The sequence below is a fragment of the Cucurbita pepo genome, chromosome LG01 (assembly GCF_002806865.2).
Source record: "Cucurbita pepo subsp. pepo cultivar mu-cu-16 chromosome LG01, ASM280686v2, whole genome shotgun sequence".
Lineage (NCBI taxonomy): Eukaryota > Viridiplantae > Streptophyta > Magnoliopsida > Cucurbitales > Cucurbitaceae > Cucurbita > Cucurbita pepo.
This window is the reverse complement of record NC_036638.1, coordinates 6,449,917-6,466,352: the sequence shown is the minus strand read 5'-3', so window position 1 is coordinate 6,466,352 and position 16,436 is coordinate 6,449,917. Positions and strand designations below refer to the sequence as shown.

Here is a 16,436-nt window from a genome sequence, read left to right as displayed (position 1 = left end):
CACAAAACTATTATAGATATTTATTAATTATCTCAATTGAATAATTAAAAGACAAAATGAAACGCAATAATTAATTAAACAATAGAGGAAACAAAATCGTGATTAAGAACAAATGGACAAATGCTCGATCAAGATTAATTCGACAAAATTTTGGTTTATTTTTAATAATTGGAGGACGGGTAAATATTATGTTTTTTTGGTTCGTTTGTTTTTAGATTTCAATTTTTAAAATTAAAAAGAATTATGTTATAAAAGGTACAATAATTACATTAAAAAATAAGATAACATCAAACATAATTATACATTTAGAAAAAGAAAAATATTATCGCACAAAAGTATGTATTATATAAAAGAAAAAGAAAACAAAAATACTTTAGAAAATAAAATTATTTATTTATATTTACTTACCGCAAAATCGAGTTTAGTCGATAAAATATAATTATTATTTTAAAATGTAATTTAGGGAAGCGCATGCTTGCCAGCTAATAGGCCTCATAAAATTCGCCAATATCGACAGCTAATTCCACTCTCCCGAATTTTAAGATTATTATTATTATTATTATTATTTTTTCTAACTAGAAATTATTTGGGATTTAATATTTATTTATTTATTTAATATATTCCAAATCCCAAATTTTTATTTTCTTTTTTAGAAAATGTTAATTTTCGTCTTCCTCCCTTCCATCCACTCTCTCCGTCTCTCGTCTGAAACTTTCTCACAGGCAGCGAAGCCTCAAGCAGTTTCCTTCTGATTCTGTATCAAATGTAGAAGAAAACACTTCCGACCACGAGCTCTCAAGAACTTCAATTCACTCCTTCAGCTTCTTCTTCTTCTTCTTGTTTCGTTTTTTTTTTTTTTTTTTTTTTTTTTTTTTTTTTTTTTTTTTTTTTTNTTTTGTGGTCTTATGTCTTATACCTTCAGTCCTTCTCGGAGTCCGGGGAGTTCTCGGCTCCAACTGTTGGGACCCCTGTCTGGAGTCTCTCGCTTGAGATCTTCATCGCTCAAGAAGCCTCCTGAACCGTTAAGAAGGGCCGTCGCTGATTGCCTCTCTTCCTCCGCTGCTTATTCGCATCATGGAGGTCCCTCTGCTTCCGTCCTCGTTGCCGAAGCTTCCAGGACCCTCCGGGTGAGTGATTACGGGGTTTTTGCTTTTCGTTCCGTTTGGATCTTGCAATTCTGCTTGGATTACTATAGAATTGCATTTTTTGATTCGGTTATTTAGTTATTTTATTGGAATTTTTTGTTCGTTTGACTTGGGCTGCGTGGGTTGAGGGAATTTCGTCGGGTCTGAGCTTAATTTTTTGCCTGGTTGTGGGCTGGGATTTATAACCATGTCTCGCTTCTTATGCCCATGAATGTTTCTTTCGCTTTTGCGATTGAATTGTGCCGATATCAATCTGTCTTTTTTTTTTTTTCTTTCGTTTTCTAATGTCAAATGTTTCGGAATTGGACATTGGAAGTGTCGTTTGTGCTTTTTGTAGCTTATCGGTGACATTACAGCGTCCAAGTGGAAGTATAATTATCGCAATTTACTTCTTTTAGGTGAATGCGTTCTCGTCAATCAATTTTTTTTTTTAAAAAAAAAATAAAAAAAAAATCACAACTAAAGAAGACCGTTCAAATACTCACGTCCAATTGAACTATATGAAACTTGTGCTGATTTCTATTGGGGTACATTTGCATCATGGGATAATTCTCAGTGAATCGGTATTATCTTCATCCTCTTTAATTTACTATTTTTTTTTGTTTAATTTATGCGTTTGTATATCTGCATAATGTTGTGCTTTCTGTTTAATGTCCACGTAAAATATAGAACTGTAATGAATATAGCGATGGTTTAATAGTACATAGCTGGCTACTCGACAAAGAAAAAATTTGCGTATCAAGGTTCTTGTTTGAATACTTATTAGCTGCAAGTTATCAGAAAATCGAACTGGTTGAGGCATGACTTCCATACCACAATTCTGATCTTCAAAAACACCTTTTAAAATTTGAAATTCTGTCACCATTGAATCACTGTGATAAGAGAAAGCTAGGTCTAGCTGGAACAAGGTTTTTTTAGGGGCATTGTCAACTCAATTGTCCCTCATCAATCAGTTATACAAAGCCTCCTATGTCGGAAAAGATAGCAATCCTTAAGGTTGTCTTCAAGTATTGCCCAACTAACACTCATCTTATGGCACAAAGTCATTACGAGTTGGTAGTTCCACAACGTTTCAAGTGGGTTGCAGATGGTAGGGCCAAAGAGCCTAATAAAAATCTCTGGAAAGCAATGACCTTTGGCTTCCCATCTTTTTCCTCGTTTGTTAAATTCTGTATTGGGAAGAGCTTGAGTTTTTATTTTTTGAAAAATTGGTGGGTGGGTAATAAACCTCTTCGTGAGTTGTTCCCACGTTGTCTCATCTTTCAAATGAGAAGTTTCATTTTGTGGCTTCTATGTTACTGGGGGTTTGATCCTTCGGCCTTTTTGTCGTTAGGTTTGTCATGTGATTCTTTTGGCAGAGGGACGTTAGATATTGTGGGTGTTCTTTCTATTCTTTAGGATCGACACATGTTTCAAGGGAGAAGGGAATCTAGGCTTTAGGATCTCGATTCTTCTAGGGGGTGCTCTTCCAATGATTTCTTTTGTCTGTTGGTCGTCCATTCCCCTCCCCAATTTGCCTTTGCTGTCTCCTCCATCTGGAAGGTTAAAATCTCTACAAAGTTTAATTTTTTTGTATGGTAGATTTTACATGGGAAAGCCAACATGAAGGATCGTGTCGAGAGATGCTCTTCCATTGTGTTGTACTTGCAGTGGTTTGTTCTTTGTTGGTGTCAAACTGAGGGCTTGCATCACTTGTTGTGGGGTTGTTACTTGTTCAGTCTCTCAGGTTTTGTTGGTTGGTGCTTTTGACTTACGTTTGGTGTGGAATAGCGATGGTTACACTATTATTGAGGAGGTGCTCCTAGGCTTGCCTTTTTGGAAAAGACATTTATTGTGGCAAACTAGCTTATTTGCTATTTTGCAGGGAGTTTCGCTTGAGAGAACAATCGGATTTTTAGACAGGTGGAGTAGTCATTTGATGGGTTTGGAAAGTGGTGAGGTTCAATGCCTCCTTGTGGACCTTGGTTACTAGGCCTTTTTGTTACTATGATCTTAGGTTGATTTTGTTGGATCAGATTCCCATTTAATGGTTGATCTGAGTCTCTCTTTCTTTTTGGACTTTTCTTTTTGTATGACCTTAAACATTTTTTCATTTCTCTAAACGGAAGCTTGATTTCTTGCACAAAAAAAAAAAAAAAAAAAAAAAAAAAAAAAAAAAAAAAAAAAAAAAAAAAAAAAAAAAAAAAAAAAAAAAAAAAAAAAAAANCACCAGTCTTATGTCTGCCTTGTCAAAAATACATATAAGAAAGTTTGGTCTCGGATCTAATTGAATCTTAGTCAAGTTATTTGTGATGCTTTTATTGAGCAAGTTCCATGGCTTACCTTTTCTTTGCAAAAACACACACAATTCAACATTTTTAATTGGTGCACTCAAATATTTGGGACCATGCTCCTGTGTTTTCTAATGTTGGATTTCACTTTTACATCTGCTTAGGTGATGATTGCACAAAACTGTCATGATTCAGTGCTCTTAAAAATAAGAGGCCTTCATCCATACAAAGTAAAAACATCTTGGATAACAGGTTTAACTTATCCCTTATTCAATGCTTTAGAAGATTGCTTGAAACGTTCAATATTGGTTTGAACCCAAATAGAGATGCACAACATGGAGAAGGTGGTTGTTTATCCTCCCTTTCAAAGTAATGGGTCTGATTCTTTAGCAGGCAGCTTTCTTAAGTACAGCTCAATTTTGGGTGACTCTTGAACTTCAAAACTCTCTTCAGTCTCTACTATCTTCTGCGAGAGTGGAGTAGCTTGTTACCCTCAGTCTCATTTAATGAAATTGCATATTTTTTGCAAGCATGGGAATCTTAATAAGGAAGATTATTGGGAGCATGAAGTAGAGATAGACGCAAATTCTCTGGTGGGTATGAACAGCGTTGACTTGGAGTCAACTTTCTAATCGTCTTGGAGCAATATTAAGATCTCATCTGAAGAGTCTATTGAAGGGGTCCTTCAAAGAGTTTGCTTGAAGATAGTCTCTTTTTCTTCCTTCATAAAGGGTTCTGGCCTCGAGGTTTATGGGATTAAGGCCTAGGATCCTTCCTCTGTTTGTGGCTTTCTTTGAAGGCTGGTTGAGTTCTGCTGGTTCTTTTGTGGCCGAAGTTCTTTTGTTGACTTTTCCTGCTTGCGTCCTTTTGGCTCAAAGTGTTTTCAGTCGTGAGGCAGCTCCCTTCTTCTTTTTGGGTCTGCTGAAAGCTTTTGGAATGGCTGGATTGTTGTTTTTGTCTGCTTTGCTCTGGCCGCTGGGGAGTAGTCACTGATGGTTATTTTCTTTTGGTTTCATCATATTGTTCATTTTCTTTGGTTCTTTGTTTTCGGTCTTAGGTCAGGTTCTTTTTTGTTGGTTAGTTTCTTTATTCTGTTGCGTTCTTAAAGGTGTTAGTCTTTCCTGGGGGCTCTCATTTTTGCCGTTTTGGTTGGGTAATTATTTGATTTGTTAGTTCTATATTTTCTCCTATTGGAAGGTTGTTTCCTTGAACTTTCAGAATCTTTTCATATATCAACGAAATGTTGTTTCTTGTTTAATAAAAAAGGCATATTTATTAATTATTACCAAGTAATCATTGCATTAGAATTTAACTCTAACGTCAAAAGTTTTATCAATATGATAGGACTATTTGGCCGCACCTGCAACAACAGACCTAGCATATTGTGTGATCTTGGAACACACAATTGCAGAGAGGGAACGAAGGTAACCAAACTTTTTAATGATGTTGGTTTAAATAGACTCAGGAACTATCTTTTTTGCTCAAGATGGTGAACCCTAATGTTTGCTTTTATTTTCACATTCTGCCAAAGAAGATGATTCTATTTTCATATCCTGTTAAGTTATCAGCAGATGTACATAGACATCAGGATATTTTTTTCTAAAACTAGGTTTTGACAATTACAATTTTTTAATTACTTTGGTTCATAGAGTAACCAACTTTCAACTATTTCTTTGGGATGTTATTGGGTTCAGTGGACAACGAATATTATTATACATGGATACATGTACGTTCAACATTTTTGCATGACCACATGTTAGAACCACAAAGAGTTCTTACTCAAAATGAGGGAGGGAGAGTTATTTGATTAGCTAAAGGAAAGAACCCCGAAGAATTGCCTCAACCTAGGTGAATCCTAGAGCCCCTGTATCTCTCTCGTTACAGCTGGCTGATACTGAGATCTTAGAGAAACTGGTTTAATTTAATGGTCGCTAGAGGCAGATCATTTGTATTTGGCTAAGTTGAACTACTGGGCAAATCATGTGTGGCCTCAATAGTGTGTCCTTTATGGTGACAGGAAGAGGAACTTACCATTTACTTTGAGATTGTGGTTTTGCCACCTCTTTATGGAACATGTTCTTTAGGACCTTTGAGTTTGTGCTTGCTGGTAACAGAGGTTGTGTTTGAGAAGGTTCTCTTGAATCTTCCTTTTCGTTTTTTTTTTTGCTTTGTTTTGGGGCATTCAACTTCAGAGAAATAGTAGAACTTTTTATGGAGTGGAGCCGTTTGAAGGGGATCTTTGGGATATGATTAGGTTTAATTCCACTTTATGGGCGTTTGTTAATACGGTTTTTTTCTTTTAATTATCAGTTTATCATTATTCTTTTGGATTGGTGGTCGTTTCTGTAATTGGGTGTGAAGGTTGTTTTGTGTACCTTTGTATATACTTTCATCTATTTCAGTGAAAGCTTGGTTTTTTACTTTAGAAAAATACTTAGAAATTAGAGAACTGAAATTTGTTTCTGTTTTATGCTTGCGTTCTGAGAAAGAGCTATATCAATATCCTTCATACTTGTTTTGAATAATTGTAGGTGTTAAATGCTAGCCTTGCTCATTTGACTAGTCTCACAAAACAATTGCATGACCCTATAATCTTGACATCGGAAATTGGTAACATATGACATGTTATTTAGGTTTCTACAAGGATTGAACCATAACCTGACAACCATTTGGGTTGTAAATTCTCTTTGTTCATTCACCAATCCATTGACTATTATTATTCTATGTGCTTGGATACCCTCTAATAATTTATGGACAGAAAAAGTTATTTTTATTATGCACGCACAATTATGTTTAATTTTTCTTGTCTCCAGCTTTTTCTTTGAGCATATATATTCTTCATTTCCAGTGCTGCTGTTTTACAACTCATTTGGCTTTTTGTGCATCCAGCCCAGCTGTAGTTGCAAGGTCTGTGGCACTTTTGAAACGTTACCTTCTTAGGTATGTTAATCAAATCATCTTATATTTCAGTTATACCTCAATACTTGTTGAACTGGGTTGAATGTCCTCGTGAACCTTACATATATATACATAATTCTTTGACAAGAAACAAGATTCTCCATTCGGCAGAGTTCTTTTTTCCTGTTTTTTTTTCCACATTAAATGATTCTACTGCTCCTGAACTTTTCTTCATCCTCAAATGCCTTTCCCGACTGCACGTTCATCGGAGGAGCATTTCTGCTGTTCTTTGATACAAAATTGTGTTATCCTTTGTTTTTGCAGATACAAACCCTCTGAAGAAACACTAATGCAGATAGACCGGTTTTGCTTAAACACAATTCGTGAGTGTAGTTTTAGTCCAAACCGAAGGTCAGCACCATGGTCTCAATCTTTGACTCAACCATCTACTGCACCTACAACCTCTTCTACTTTTTCTCATTTGCCCGTATCAAGTATTGCGTCTGGAGCACTTATAAAATCACTGAAATATGTTCGCTCCTTGGTGGGACAACATATACCAAGGAGATCATTTCAACCAGCTGCTTTTGCTGGTGCACCTTCTATGTCAAGACAGTCGCTACCTGCACTGTCATCTATGCTGAGTAGATCCTTCAATTCACAATTAAATGCTGCAAATAGTGGAGAGTCTTCAGAGCATAAAGAACCTACAGTTTTATCTATATCAAATTTATCTAATATTGAAGAAGTTGATGGTACGGTCAACCTTGAATACATTTCACTTGATGTCTTGAAATGGCGATGGCTTGGGGATCAACGGCCATCTCTTTTCCAAAGAGATAGGTAATTAGATTTTTAAATAACCTTCATTTTCTTTATGCCTTTTGTGCATGCTGTAGTATAAGTTAGTTTGCTTATTCTCCATCCGTTAAATTAAATGCTGGATCTGTTTTATGGTACAGTGATAATTTTGCTAACACTCAAGACTTGAGAACACGGAATCTTCTAGAAGTAGGTGCAGCAGCACTTTTAGTGGGAGATACAGAAGCCAAAATGAAGGATCAACCTTGGAAATCTTTTGGAATAGCCGATATGCCATATTTTGATCAACTATCGCAGCCTTTGCCTGTAGCAACTATAACCAATTCTTCATCTGCCCGTCTCCACTTGAGGGCTATAACTGCATTAAAGCGCACAAAATCAGGCTTGCATCAGATCTGGTATAGGTTTTTTGTCTTAAGTTTATTCTTGCTTTCATTTATTATTACTTAGCTTCCTCATGCTTGCTAGTGTTTACTTAAAAGATACACTAGACGTTGGTTAAACTGAACTTTTGGTCTCCCTACTACTACTAGAGGGTGTCAATGGTGTCTAAACTTTGTCTCTCTCCCCCTTTTTGATCTTTGTTCCCTTTCTAACTACTATTTTTTTGCATTTCGGTCCTTGCTGTTGTGTCCTTTGGCAACAAAAATTGTGGTATGTAGTAGAAATGACCTAGTTGTTGTGACTAAATGTTATACCAAGGATTTATTTAAATTGTTGGATGAAGAACTAATCGGGACGAATTATGGTTATATGGTTAATCTGTATAATATGCTGTAGTTTAGGAACCTAAGTTATCATTAACTAAATTATTAAAACATGTTACCTTTTTCTCCTAGTGATAGGAGACTGGTAAATACGAAGAACCCTGGACAAGTGTTTTCATAAAAAAAATGTTCACAAACCAAACTTTGGTCTCTGTTGAGATGTAAGAATTGTATCTAGTAATCAAATGGTCAGGTGGGAAATATAATGCACTTTAACCAGAAGGATTTCCATCCTGTTGGTTCTAATTTCTGCTTTCTCCATATGAGGGGTGTTGGATAGAATACAATCTAACATAGCGAATTTGTTGGAAGGAATACGAACTAAAATAATTTAAATTAGATCCCACCCCTAACAAAACAAAGTGGTAGTAAAAAGTATATAGATGAGCTATCAATCTTCTTATTCTTACAAAAAATGGCAGGGCTTAGGCTGCATTCATTATTAGGAGCTTGAAAAAAAAAAAGTCATTTTTATTAACTATAGATGTCCATAATAGATATCAACCGAATTATTTCTCCAAATACTAAAAGAAAGGTTAACTTTTTTAAATCTGCCTCCTGATGATCTTAATAATGTCATGTAGGGAAGATTTTCCTGGGAGTACATTTCGACCAAAGGCTCGACCACTCTTCCAATACCGTTACTACAGGTACAAATGGTAGATTTTGACATGAAACTCTGTAAGTTCAAAAGATATAGAAATTCATTACGCTAGTACTTATTCCAATTTGTGAAGCCACAGAGTGCCAATTGGAGAGTACTTTCCATTTAAAACCATGAAATTTATCATTACTTAAATGTATTTGCTTATGAATGTTGGTCTTGCTGTTATGAAAATTTGTGAAATTAGTGGTCTTGTCTTCATGCAATATTTGAAACTTACATGCATTGAATGTTTACATTAAGGTTTTCCCTTTCTGTTGAATCTGTCTTCTAGGCTTTTAATGCCTGATTGTATGATGTTATTGAAGAGGTAGGCTGGGTGTTATCATATCTTAGTTACCGTTTTATGCAATTATTGTTTTTTCTCTTTATCAAGGTTGAATTAATATGAGGGTCTGGCATGTAATATTGATTTAAGATATTTGTTAATATGAGCTCTTAACATGGCCATGACTAGTTATGACATATGCCCTCGATTAAGAGGTTAGAGGTTTGAATCTCCTACTCTCACATGCTATTGAACTCTCTAACCTGGAAGTTTAAAAGAAAAAAACTAGAGAAATCTTTATTAATCACTGTTCGTAATATCTTGTGGTTGCATATGTACCTCACAAAATTCACTTCATGGCCATCAGTGAACAGCAGCCTCTGAGACTGAATCCTGCCGAGGTGTGCGAGGTTATTGCTGCAGTTTGCTCTGAAATGTCTTCACCCATCGCTAATCCTCTTACAGTAACATCTAGGTTAAGTACAAATAGTGGCAAGCCATCGATGGATGTGGCCGTGAGTGTTCTCGTAAAGCTCATTATTGACATGTATGTTTTTGTCCTTTTAGATGCTTTATTGCAGCTTTCATATACTATTCATTACTCCATTTGCTTCATCTTGCATGGTTGGAAGCTTTTCTTTTTGGTAACCTCTTTTTTTCTGTATGCCCTTATATTCTTTCATTTTTACTCAATGAAAGTGTGGTTGTTCATAAAAAAAATGTTTTTGGCACTATGTACCAAACCATCTTGTGTGTTGCAGATCTACCTAATAGTCATGTTCTATCAATTAGGATAAACACTCAATATGGTTTGCTTATGTTAGGAGGAAGAGGGAAGAGCCCTGTTTGTTTCATTGGAGTTGGTGTCCGCGTTTTGCCATGGATAAAAATTATCCATGTTTATTTCGTGGGTTTTGGAATTTTAGAACCAAGGTATTAATTGTGGTGGTAAAAAATGTTCCTTGAATCATGAAATTTTTTTAGCTTTCTAAAAGATGAGACATTTTTCCATGAGATATTTTATAAGGAGAGTGAGTTAAAAAGTGGGCATGTATAGAGTAAAAAAACTTGATTTGATGCCTTTTATTCGATATGTTTAGTATGTAAATATTTTTTTATTAGGAGAGAGAGTTAAAGAGTGGGCATGATATTTTTTATGGCTTTGGTATGTTTATAATGTAATTAAAATTTAAAAATATATTAAGATTTATTTGTTTATTTTACCTCTATCCCAAAAAGATAATTGTAAACTTCTATTAATAATTAAACGAAAAATATAGAGTGAAATTTATATGTTGATTTTAAATAGTTAGGTATAAGTTTAATGCTCATTGATAAAACCAAAAGGCAAGGATAAAAGAGGAAGAAAGTTAGGCAGAAAATTGGTACTCTTATTTTTAATTATGATTGAATTTAATACTTTTATTTGTACACGATGCAAGTAATGATGGTCTAATTTTTATTTTATTTGGTTAAAAAAAAAAAAAAAACTTCCACTCAAATAAGATTTTGACAGTCTAGCTATTTTTTTTTCTTTAAAATTTTGGTTAGCTTTTAAAACATGTAATGTCACATCCCATAGTGTGGTTGTGCCCCAAAGTAAGTAATCGAGGACGATGACTAGTTTAATGGGGGAGAATGTCACAACCTAACAATGGTTATGCCCCCAAGTGAGTCATTGAGGACGATGACTAGTTTAAGTGGGGGAGAATGTCACAACCTAGCCATGAAGAGAGTAGGTTGTGACCCTCACGTTGCGACAAGAGAAGCGGCGACCTTCAAGTGGCGCCCAGAACAGAACCTGCAAAACAAACACAGACATTTAATTCTTGGACATTAATTATCTTGCATATTGAAATACATACATCTATTATGACATTTTTGTGGGTCCATGGTCTTGTCAAATGAAATATTTTGTATCTTGGCATCAATTTTTGTGGGTCTTCCTTTCCATGGTGTGAAAAAGACGTTCTGGCAGGCCATGATTGAGTTTTCTTCTAGTATGTTTAGTGTGATTTTATGCACGAATTTTTGGGGATACCTTTACAACCTTTGATTGTCTTTTAGATTTGACTGTATTTCATGCTTTCTATTGGTGTTAACATAAACACCCTTTTAGTGATTATAGTCTTTCTTCTATGATTTCCGATCGACGAGCTTTTTAGTAATTCATCTCTAGGTGTTGGGAGTCTTTTAAGCTCCATTTATTTCATTCATCGATTAAATCTATTTATCTTCTAAAAAAACATAAATTTTGATTTTCTTCTTCTTTTTCTTCTTTTTCTTCTCTCTCTCTTTCTCTTATATTTATTTTTAAGTTGTAATGATTCTTAGTGACTAGAAGGTTATTCTCTGTTAGTTTTACTGGGAGGGGGTTGCCTCTTTCCCTTGCCCTCTAGGTTGTTTCTACATTTTGTGTTCTTTATATATCTTTGGGTTTTTTATTAGAAAAAAATGTGTGCTGAGATATTGAAGCACATCTGAATCTATTTTCCGTCTTTATTCATGAATTATTTTCTTCATTTATTCGGATCTAATTTCTTTGGTATAGCAACGTGAACCATTCTCTTATATTGAGATGACGTTATTCAAGATATAAACAATCTGATAGATCAGATATCATCTATCTTTGAGGAATGTAATGATAACCTTAATCCAAGTTTGTCTGTATTTCTTAAGTTCAAGGCTTCATAAATAATTTTTATTGAGCCCATTGATGTTTCAATATATTTGCCTTTTGTATATTTTTAGTTTTATACTTGTCAAGCATGAATGAAGTTATTCAATAATTTTTCTTACAGGTATGTTTTAGATTCTGGGATTGCTGCTCCTCTTACTTTATTCATGCTTGAGGTGATGTATCAGTTCTGGATTGATTTATCATTTTAAAGTTATTCAAATAGCTTACTTTCCACCGGTTAAGGTCTTTCTAACATTATCTTTATATTTTTTTCCTCAAAAGGAAATGCTTAGTTCTCAAAGATCAACATGCAAAGTTCGTGCATTTGATTTAATCTTGAACCTTGGTGTTCATGCTCACCTATTGGAACCAATCATGCTCAATGACAACTCTACAATTGAAGAAGAGTATTCTCAGGAATCATATCTTGCAGAAGAAGCCCAATTTAATTCACAGGGGAAGACAAATCTTGATTCTCCTAGAAATATCAGTACAACTTCATCTATTAACAAATTCGAATGTTGGATTCTGAACATCTTGTATGAGACACTGCTTCTTCTTGTCCAGGTATGTATGATCTTTCACGCTTTTGCAAAAAAATTTACTTTTCTTCAATTAGGATAGCTCAGTCCAAAAGATTGATTTTGAGCATCAGCTTCTTTGAAACAGTTTGGTAAAGATTATTTCTGAATTTTGCAATGCTCAGGATTTCCAAGAAAAATGCCTAGGTGCTTTGTTAGATGCAATACTATCCGCTCTTTTGGGAAATTTAGCTTGAACGAAATAACAGAAGTTTCAATGGGAATGGGGAGGATAGGAGCGTATGGATTTTATGGGAGAAAATGCTTATTGATTCTTCTTGTTGGAGCTCTTTAATAAACTGAGTAAAAGATGGGAAATCCAAAGGAAATAACCTTCGNGTTAAAAAAAAAAAAAAAACTTCCACTCAAATAAGATTTTGACAGTCTAGCTATTTTTTTTTCTTTAAAATTTTGGTTAGCTTTTAAAACATGTAATGTCACATCCCATAGTGTGGTTGTGCCCCAAAGTAAGTAATCGAGGACGATGACTAGTTTAATGGGGGAGAATGTCACAACCTAACAATGGTTATGCCCCCAAGTGAGTCATTGAGGACGATGACTAGTTTAAGTGGGGGAGAATGTCACAACCTAGCCATGAAGAGAGTAGGTTGTGACCCTCACGTTGCGACAAGAGAAGCGGCGACCTTCAAGTGGCGCCCAGAACAGAACCTGCAAAACAAACACAGACATTTAATTCTTGGACATTAATTATCTTGCATATTGAAATACATACATCTATTATGACATTTTTGTGGGTCCATGGTCTTGTCAAATGAAATATTTTGTATCTTGGCATCAATTTTTGTGGGTCTTCCTTTCCATGGTGTGAAAAAGACGTTCTGGCAGGCCATGATTGAGTTTTCTTCTAGTATGTTTAGTGTGATTTTATGCACGAATTTTTGGGGATACCTTTACAACCTTTGATTGTCTTTTAGATTTGACTGTATTTCATGCTTTCTATTGGTGTTAACATAAACACCCTTTTAGTGATTATAGTCTTTCTTCTATGATTTCCGATCGACGAGCTTTTTAGTAATTCATCTCTAGGTGTTGGGAGTCTTTTAAGCTCCATTTATTTCATTCATCGATTAAATCTATTTATCTTCTAAAAAAACATAAATTTTGATTTTCTTCTTCTTTTTCTTCTTTTTCTTCTCTCTCTCTTTCTCTTATATTTATTTTTAAGTTGTAATGATTCTTAGTGACTAGAAGGTTATTCTCTGTTAGTTTTACTGGGAGGGGGTTGCCTCTTTCCCTTGCCCTCTAGGTTGTTTCTACATTTTGTGTTCTTTATATATCTTTGGGTTTTTTATTAGAAAAAAATGTGTGCTGAGATATTGAAGCACATCTGAATCTATTTTCCGTCTTTATTCATGAATTATTTTCTTCATTTATTCGGATCTAATTTCTTTGGTATAGCAACGTGAACCATTCTCTTATATTGAGATGACGTTATTCAAGATATAAACAATCTGATAGATCAGATATCATCTATCTTTGAGGAATGTAATGATAACCTTAATCCAAGTTTGTCTGTATTTCTTAAGTTCAAGGCTTCATAAATAATTTTTATTGAGCCCATTGATGTTTCAATATATTTGCCTTTTGTATATTTTTAGTTTTATACTTGTCAAGCATGAATGAAGTTATTCAATAATTTTTCTTACAGGTATGTTTTAGATTCTGGGATTGCTGCTCCTCTTACTTTATTCATGCTTGAGGTGATGTATCAGTTCTGGATTGATTTATCATTTTAAAGTTATTCAAATAGCTTACTTTCCACCGGTTAAGGTCTTTCTAACATTATCTTTATATTTTTTTCCTCAAAAGGAAATGCTTAGTTCTCAAAGATCAACATGCAAAGTTCGTGCATTTGATTTAATCTTGAACCTTGGTGTTCATGCTCACCTATTGGAACCAATCATGCTCAATGACAACTCTACAATTGAAGAAGAGTATTCTCAGGAATCATATCTTGCAGAAGAAGCCCAATTTAATTCACAGGGGAAGACAAATCTTGATTCTCCTAGAAATATCAGTACAACTTCATCTATTAACAAATTCGAATGTTGGATTCTGAACATCTTGTATGAGACACTGCTTCTTCTTGTCCAGGTATGTATGATCTTTCACGCTTTTGCAAAAAAATTTACTTTTCTTCAATTAGGATAGCTCAGTCCAAAAGATTGATTTTGAGCATCAGCTTCTTTGAAACAGTTTGGTAAAGATTATTTCTGAATTTTGCAATGCTCAGGATTTCCAAGAAAAATGCCTAGGTGCTTTGTTAGATGCAATACTATCCGCTCTTTTGGGAAATTTAGCTTGAACGAAATAACAGAAGTTTCAATGGGAATGGGGAGGATAGGAGCGTATGGATTTTATGGGAGAAAATGCTTATTGATTCTTCTTGTTGGAGCTCTTTAATAAACTGAGTAAAAGATGGGAAATCCAAAGGAAATAACCTTCGAGGGATTTTTGATAAGGCCCTAGACCCACAATTTGCAACTCACTTAAGAGGATGAGGGTCATGCCTACTCACAATCACCCTATTCCACAGTGTGTCGGGCTTTATGAGGAAACCCCACCACCATTTTTCCAGGAAAGTCTCATTATATAATCTCATGCTCTTAGTTACTACTTCTTCTGGTTTCATGGTCTTCAACACCACCTCTTGCTTGACCAGGTGCGACCCTCGCCCTCATCAACCCGTTTCCGCAACAAAATCTTCATCACTCCCTCAATAATCTTATTCACGGATATCTGAATTCTAAAAATCAACCAGAAGTAATTGGAAATCTCACTCCAGACTCACTGAATAAGACTGGCCTCTCCATTAAGAGAAAAATAAACTTTTACAGGTAGACAACTGACTTTTGAATCTTATCCATGACATGATTCTAGGAAGCTTGACTCTTCCAATTATGACCCTAGCTGATTCCAAGCCCATCCACTCGACACGTTGGTCTTCCCATAGACTCCTAATAAAAGCGTGGCAATACTTATCTTGTTTAGTCTCCAAAAGAATGGAAATATCTAGACGCTCCCACAGTAACAACTCCTTGACTAACCTCCTTTTCCCCGTCCTCTTAGCCAACCAACACTTCCATTAGGAAGCCATATTTTCTCTTCCCCTTGTAGTTGACGGTACACTAAAGATTCCTCAAACTCTTCTTCATATTTTTTCTTCTTCCCATTCCCTTTAGTAGGCCCTCCCCCTCATCGGAAAGGGCTGGGACATTCCCATTGGCTCTATATGCATCCCCACATTTGCCTCCTTTTTTGTGGGCTCTCTTTCTGCCTGCTCTTATATTCTTTCATCTTTTCTTTAGCAAGAAATCTAGCCAAACCACTCTCTCATCGACTTCTACTGAAAAGAACATTCCGAAGAACTAAACAATGGGGCTATATTACCCACCAGCCCTCCCTGCTCACTGAAAGGACCCTGTCACAAAAGCCAACACTCAGCAGCAAAGGAAAAGCAGTATTCTCCAGCCCACTACCCCTATTTGAGAAGTTACGGTTGTAGTCAGCACTTGCTGAGCTTTGGCAATGACAGATCAAGAGGTCTTTGTACTAGCGTAAGGGTATATTTAGTAGCAAACCACCCTGAGTTATCCCCTCTTATGACAAAACAACTCCTTTAAGGTGCAATAAGTGCAATGAGAATCTAGCCAAACGTTATGGTGCACCAAGATATTAGTGCAATTGACTGATATTATGATTTTGATCACAATATCTACAACTTCTTAAGGAACAAAATGCCTAATTCTACCTCAATTACCTACAGTTCCATTTTTTTGAATGGTTAATCCCACGACTTCTCTTATTATACAAGTGATCCTGGATGTTGGACTACGCTCTTGGCATGGGAGATGCATATTTGTAGTTTCCTCAAATGGGCTAGAGCACAGCTTGAATGAGATTACAAATTTAGATGATGACTAGTCACAAGTAATTAAATCAATAACTTGAATGGACTTAAACGTCAACTCAGCGCATGACTTGATTGGAAGGGAATGCTTTGGGAAATTTGTGTGAAGGTTACTTCTTAGAAAGGACTGTGATTGCAAGAAGACCACACATAAGGGCATGGCACAAAATTATGGTGGAAGATGTGTAACTAAAATAGCTCATATGGATGGCCATTATTTTGTAAATTTCTAAAACATCCATTTTGTGATTGCAGATTGAAGAAAAGGAAGAATCTGTCTGGACGTCTGCTTTGAGCTGTTTACTCTATTTTGTTTGTGATCGAGGTAGACTCAGGAGAAGCCGATTAAAGGGCCTTGACATAAGGGTGAGTTGTTTGTTAACTTGCCTCAATGATAGTAAAGGGGGGGG

General features: G+C 35.4%; 1 protein-coding gene across 3 annotated transcripts in view; it reads left to right on the top strand.

The window, feature by feature from the left end:
- Positions 1 to 899: 899 nt before the first annotated feature.
- LOC111797341 overlaps positions 900 to 16,436 on the top strand; it is a 22,947-nt gene continuing 7,410 nt past the window's right edge. The window contains exons 1-11 of one of the 3 annotated variants that reach the window (XM_023680334.1): positions 1,044 to 1,127; positions 3,580 to 4,008; positions 4,760 to 4,839; positions 6,305 to 6,355; positions 6,638 to 7,156; positions 7,276 to 7,533; positions 8,487 to 8,552; positions 9,202 to 9,381; positions 11,636 to 11,687; positions 11,797 to 12,081; positions 16,282 to 16,392. In XM_023680334.1, coding sequence (XP_023536102.1) covers positions 3,922 to 4,008; positions 4,760 to 4,839; positions 6,305 to 6,355; positions 6,638 to 7,156; positions 7,276 to 7,533; positions 8,487 to 8,552; positions 9,202 to 9,381; positions 11,636 to 11,687; positions 11,797 to 12,081; positions 16,282 to 16,392 — 1,689 coding nt within the window. In that variant the 5' untranslated portion in view covers positions 1,044 to 1,127; positions 3,580 to 3,921. The other 2 variants (XM_023680326.1, XM_023680338.1) reach the window with 2 other exon arrangements.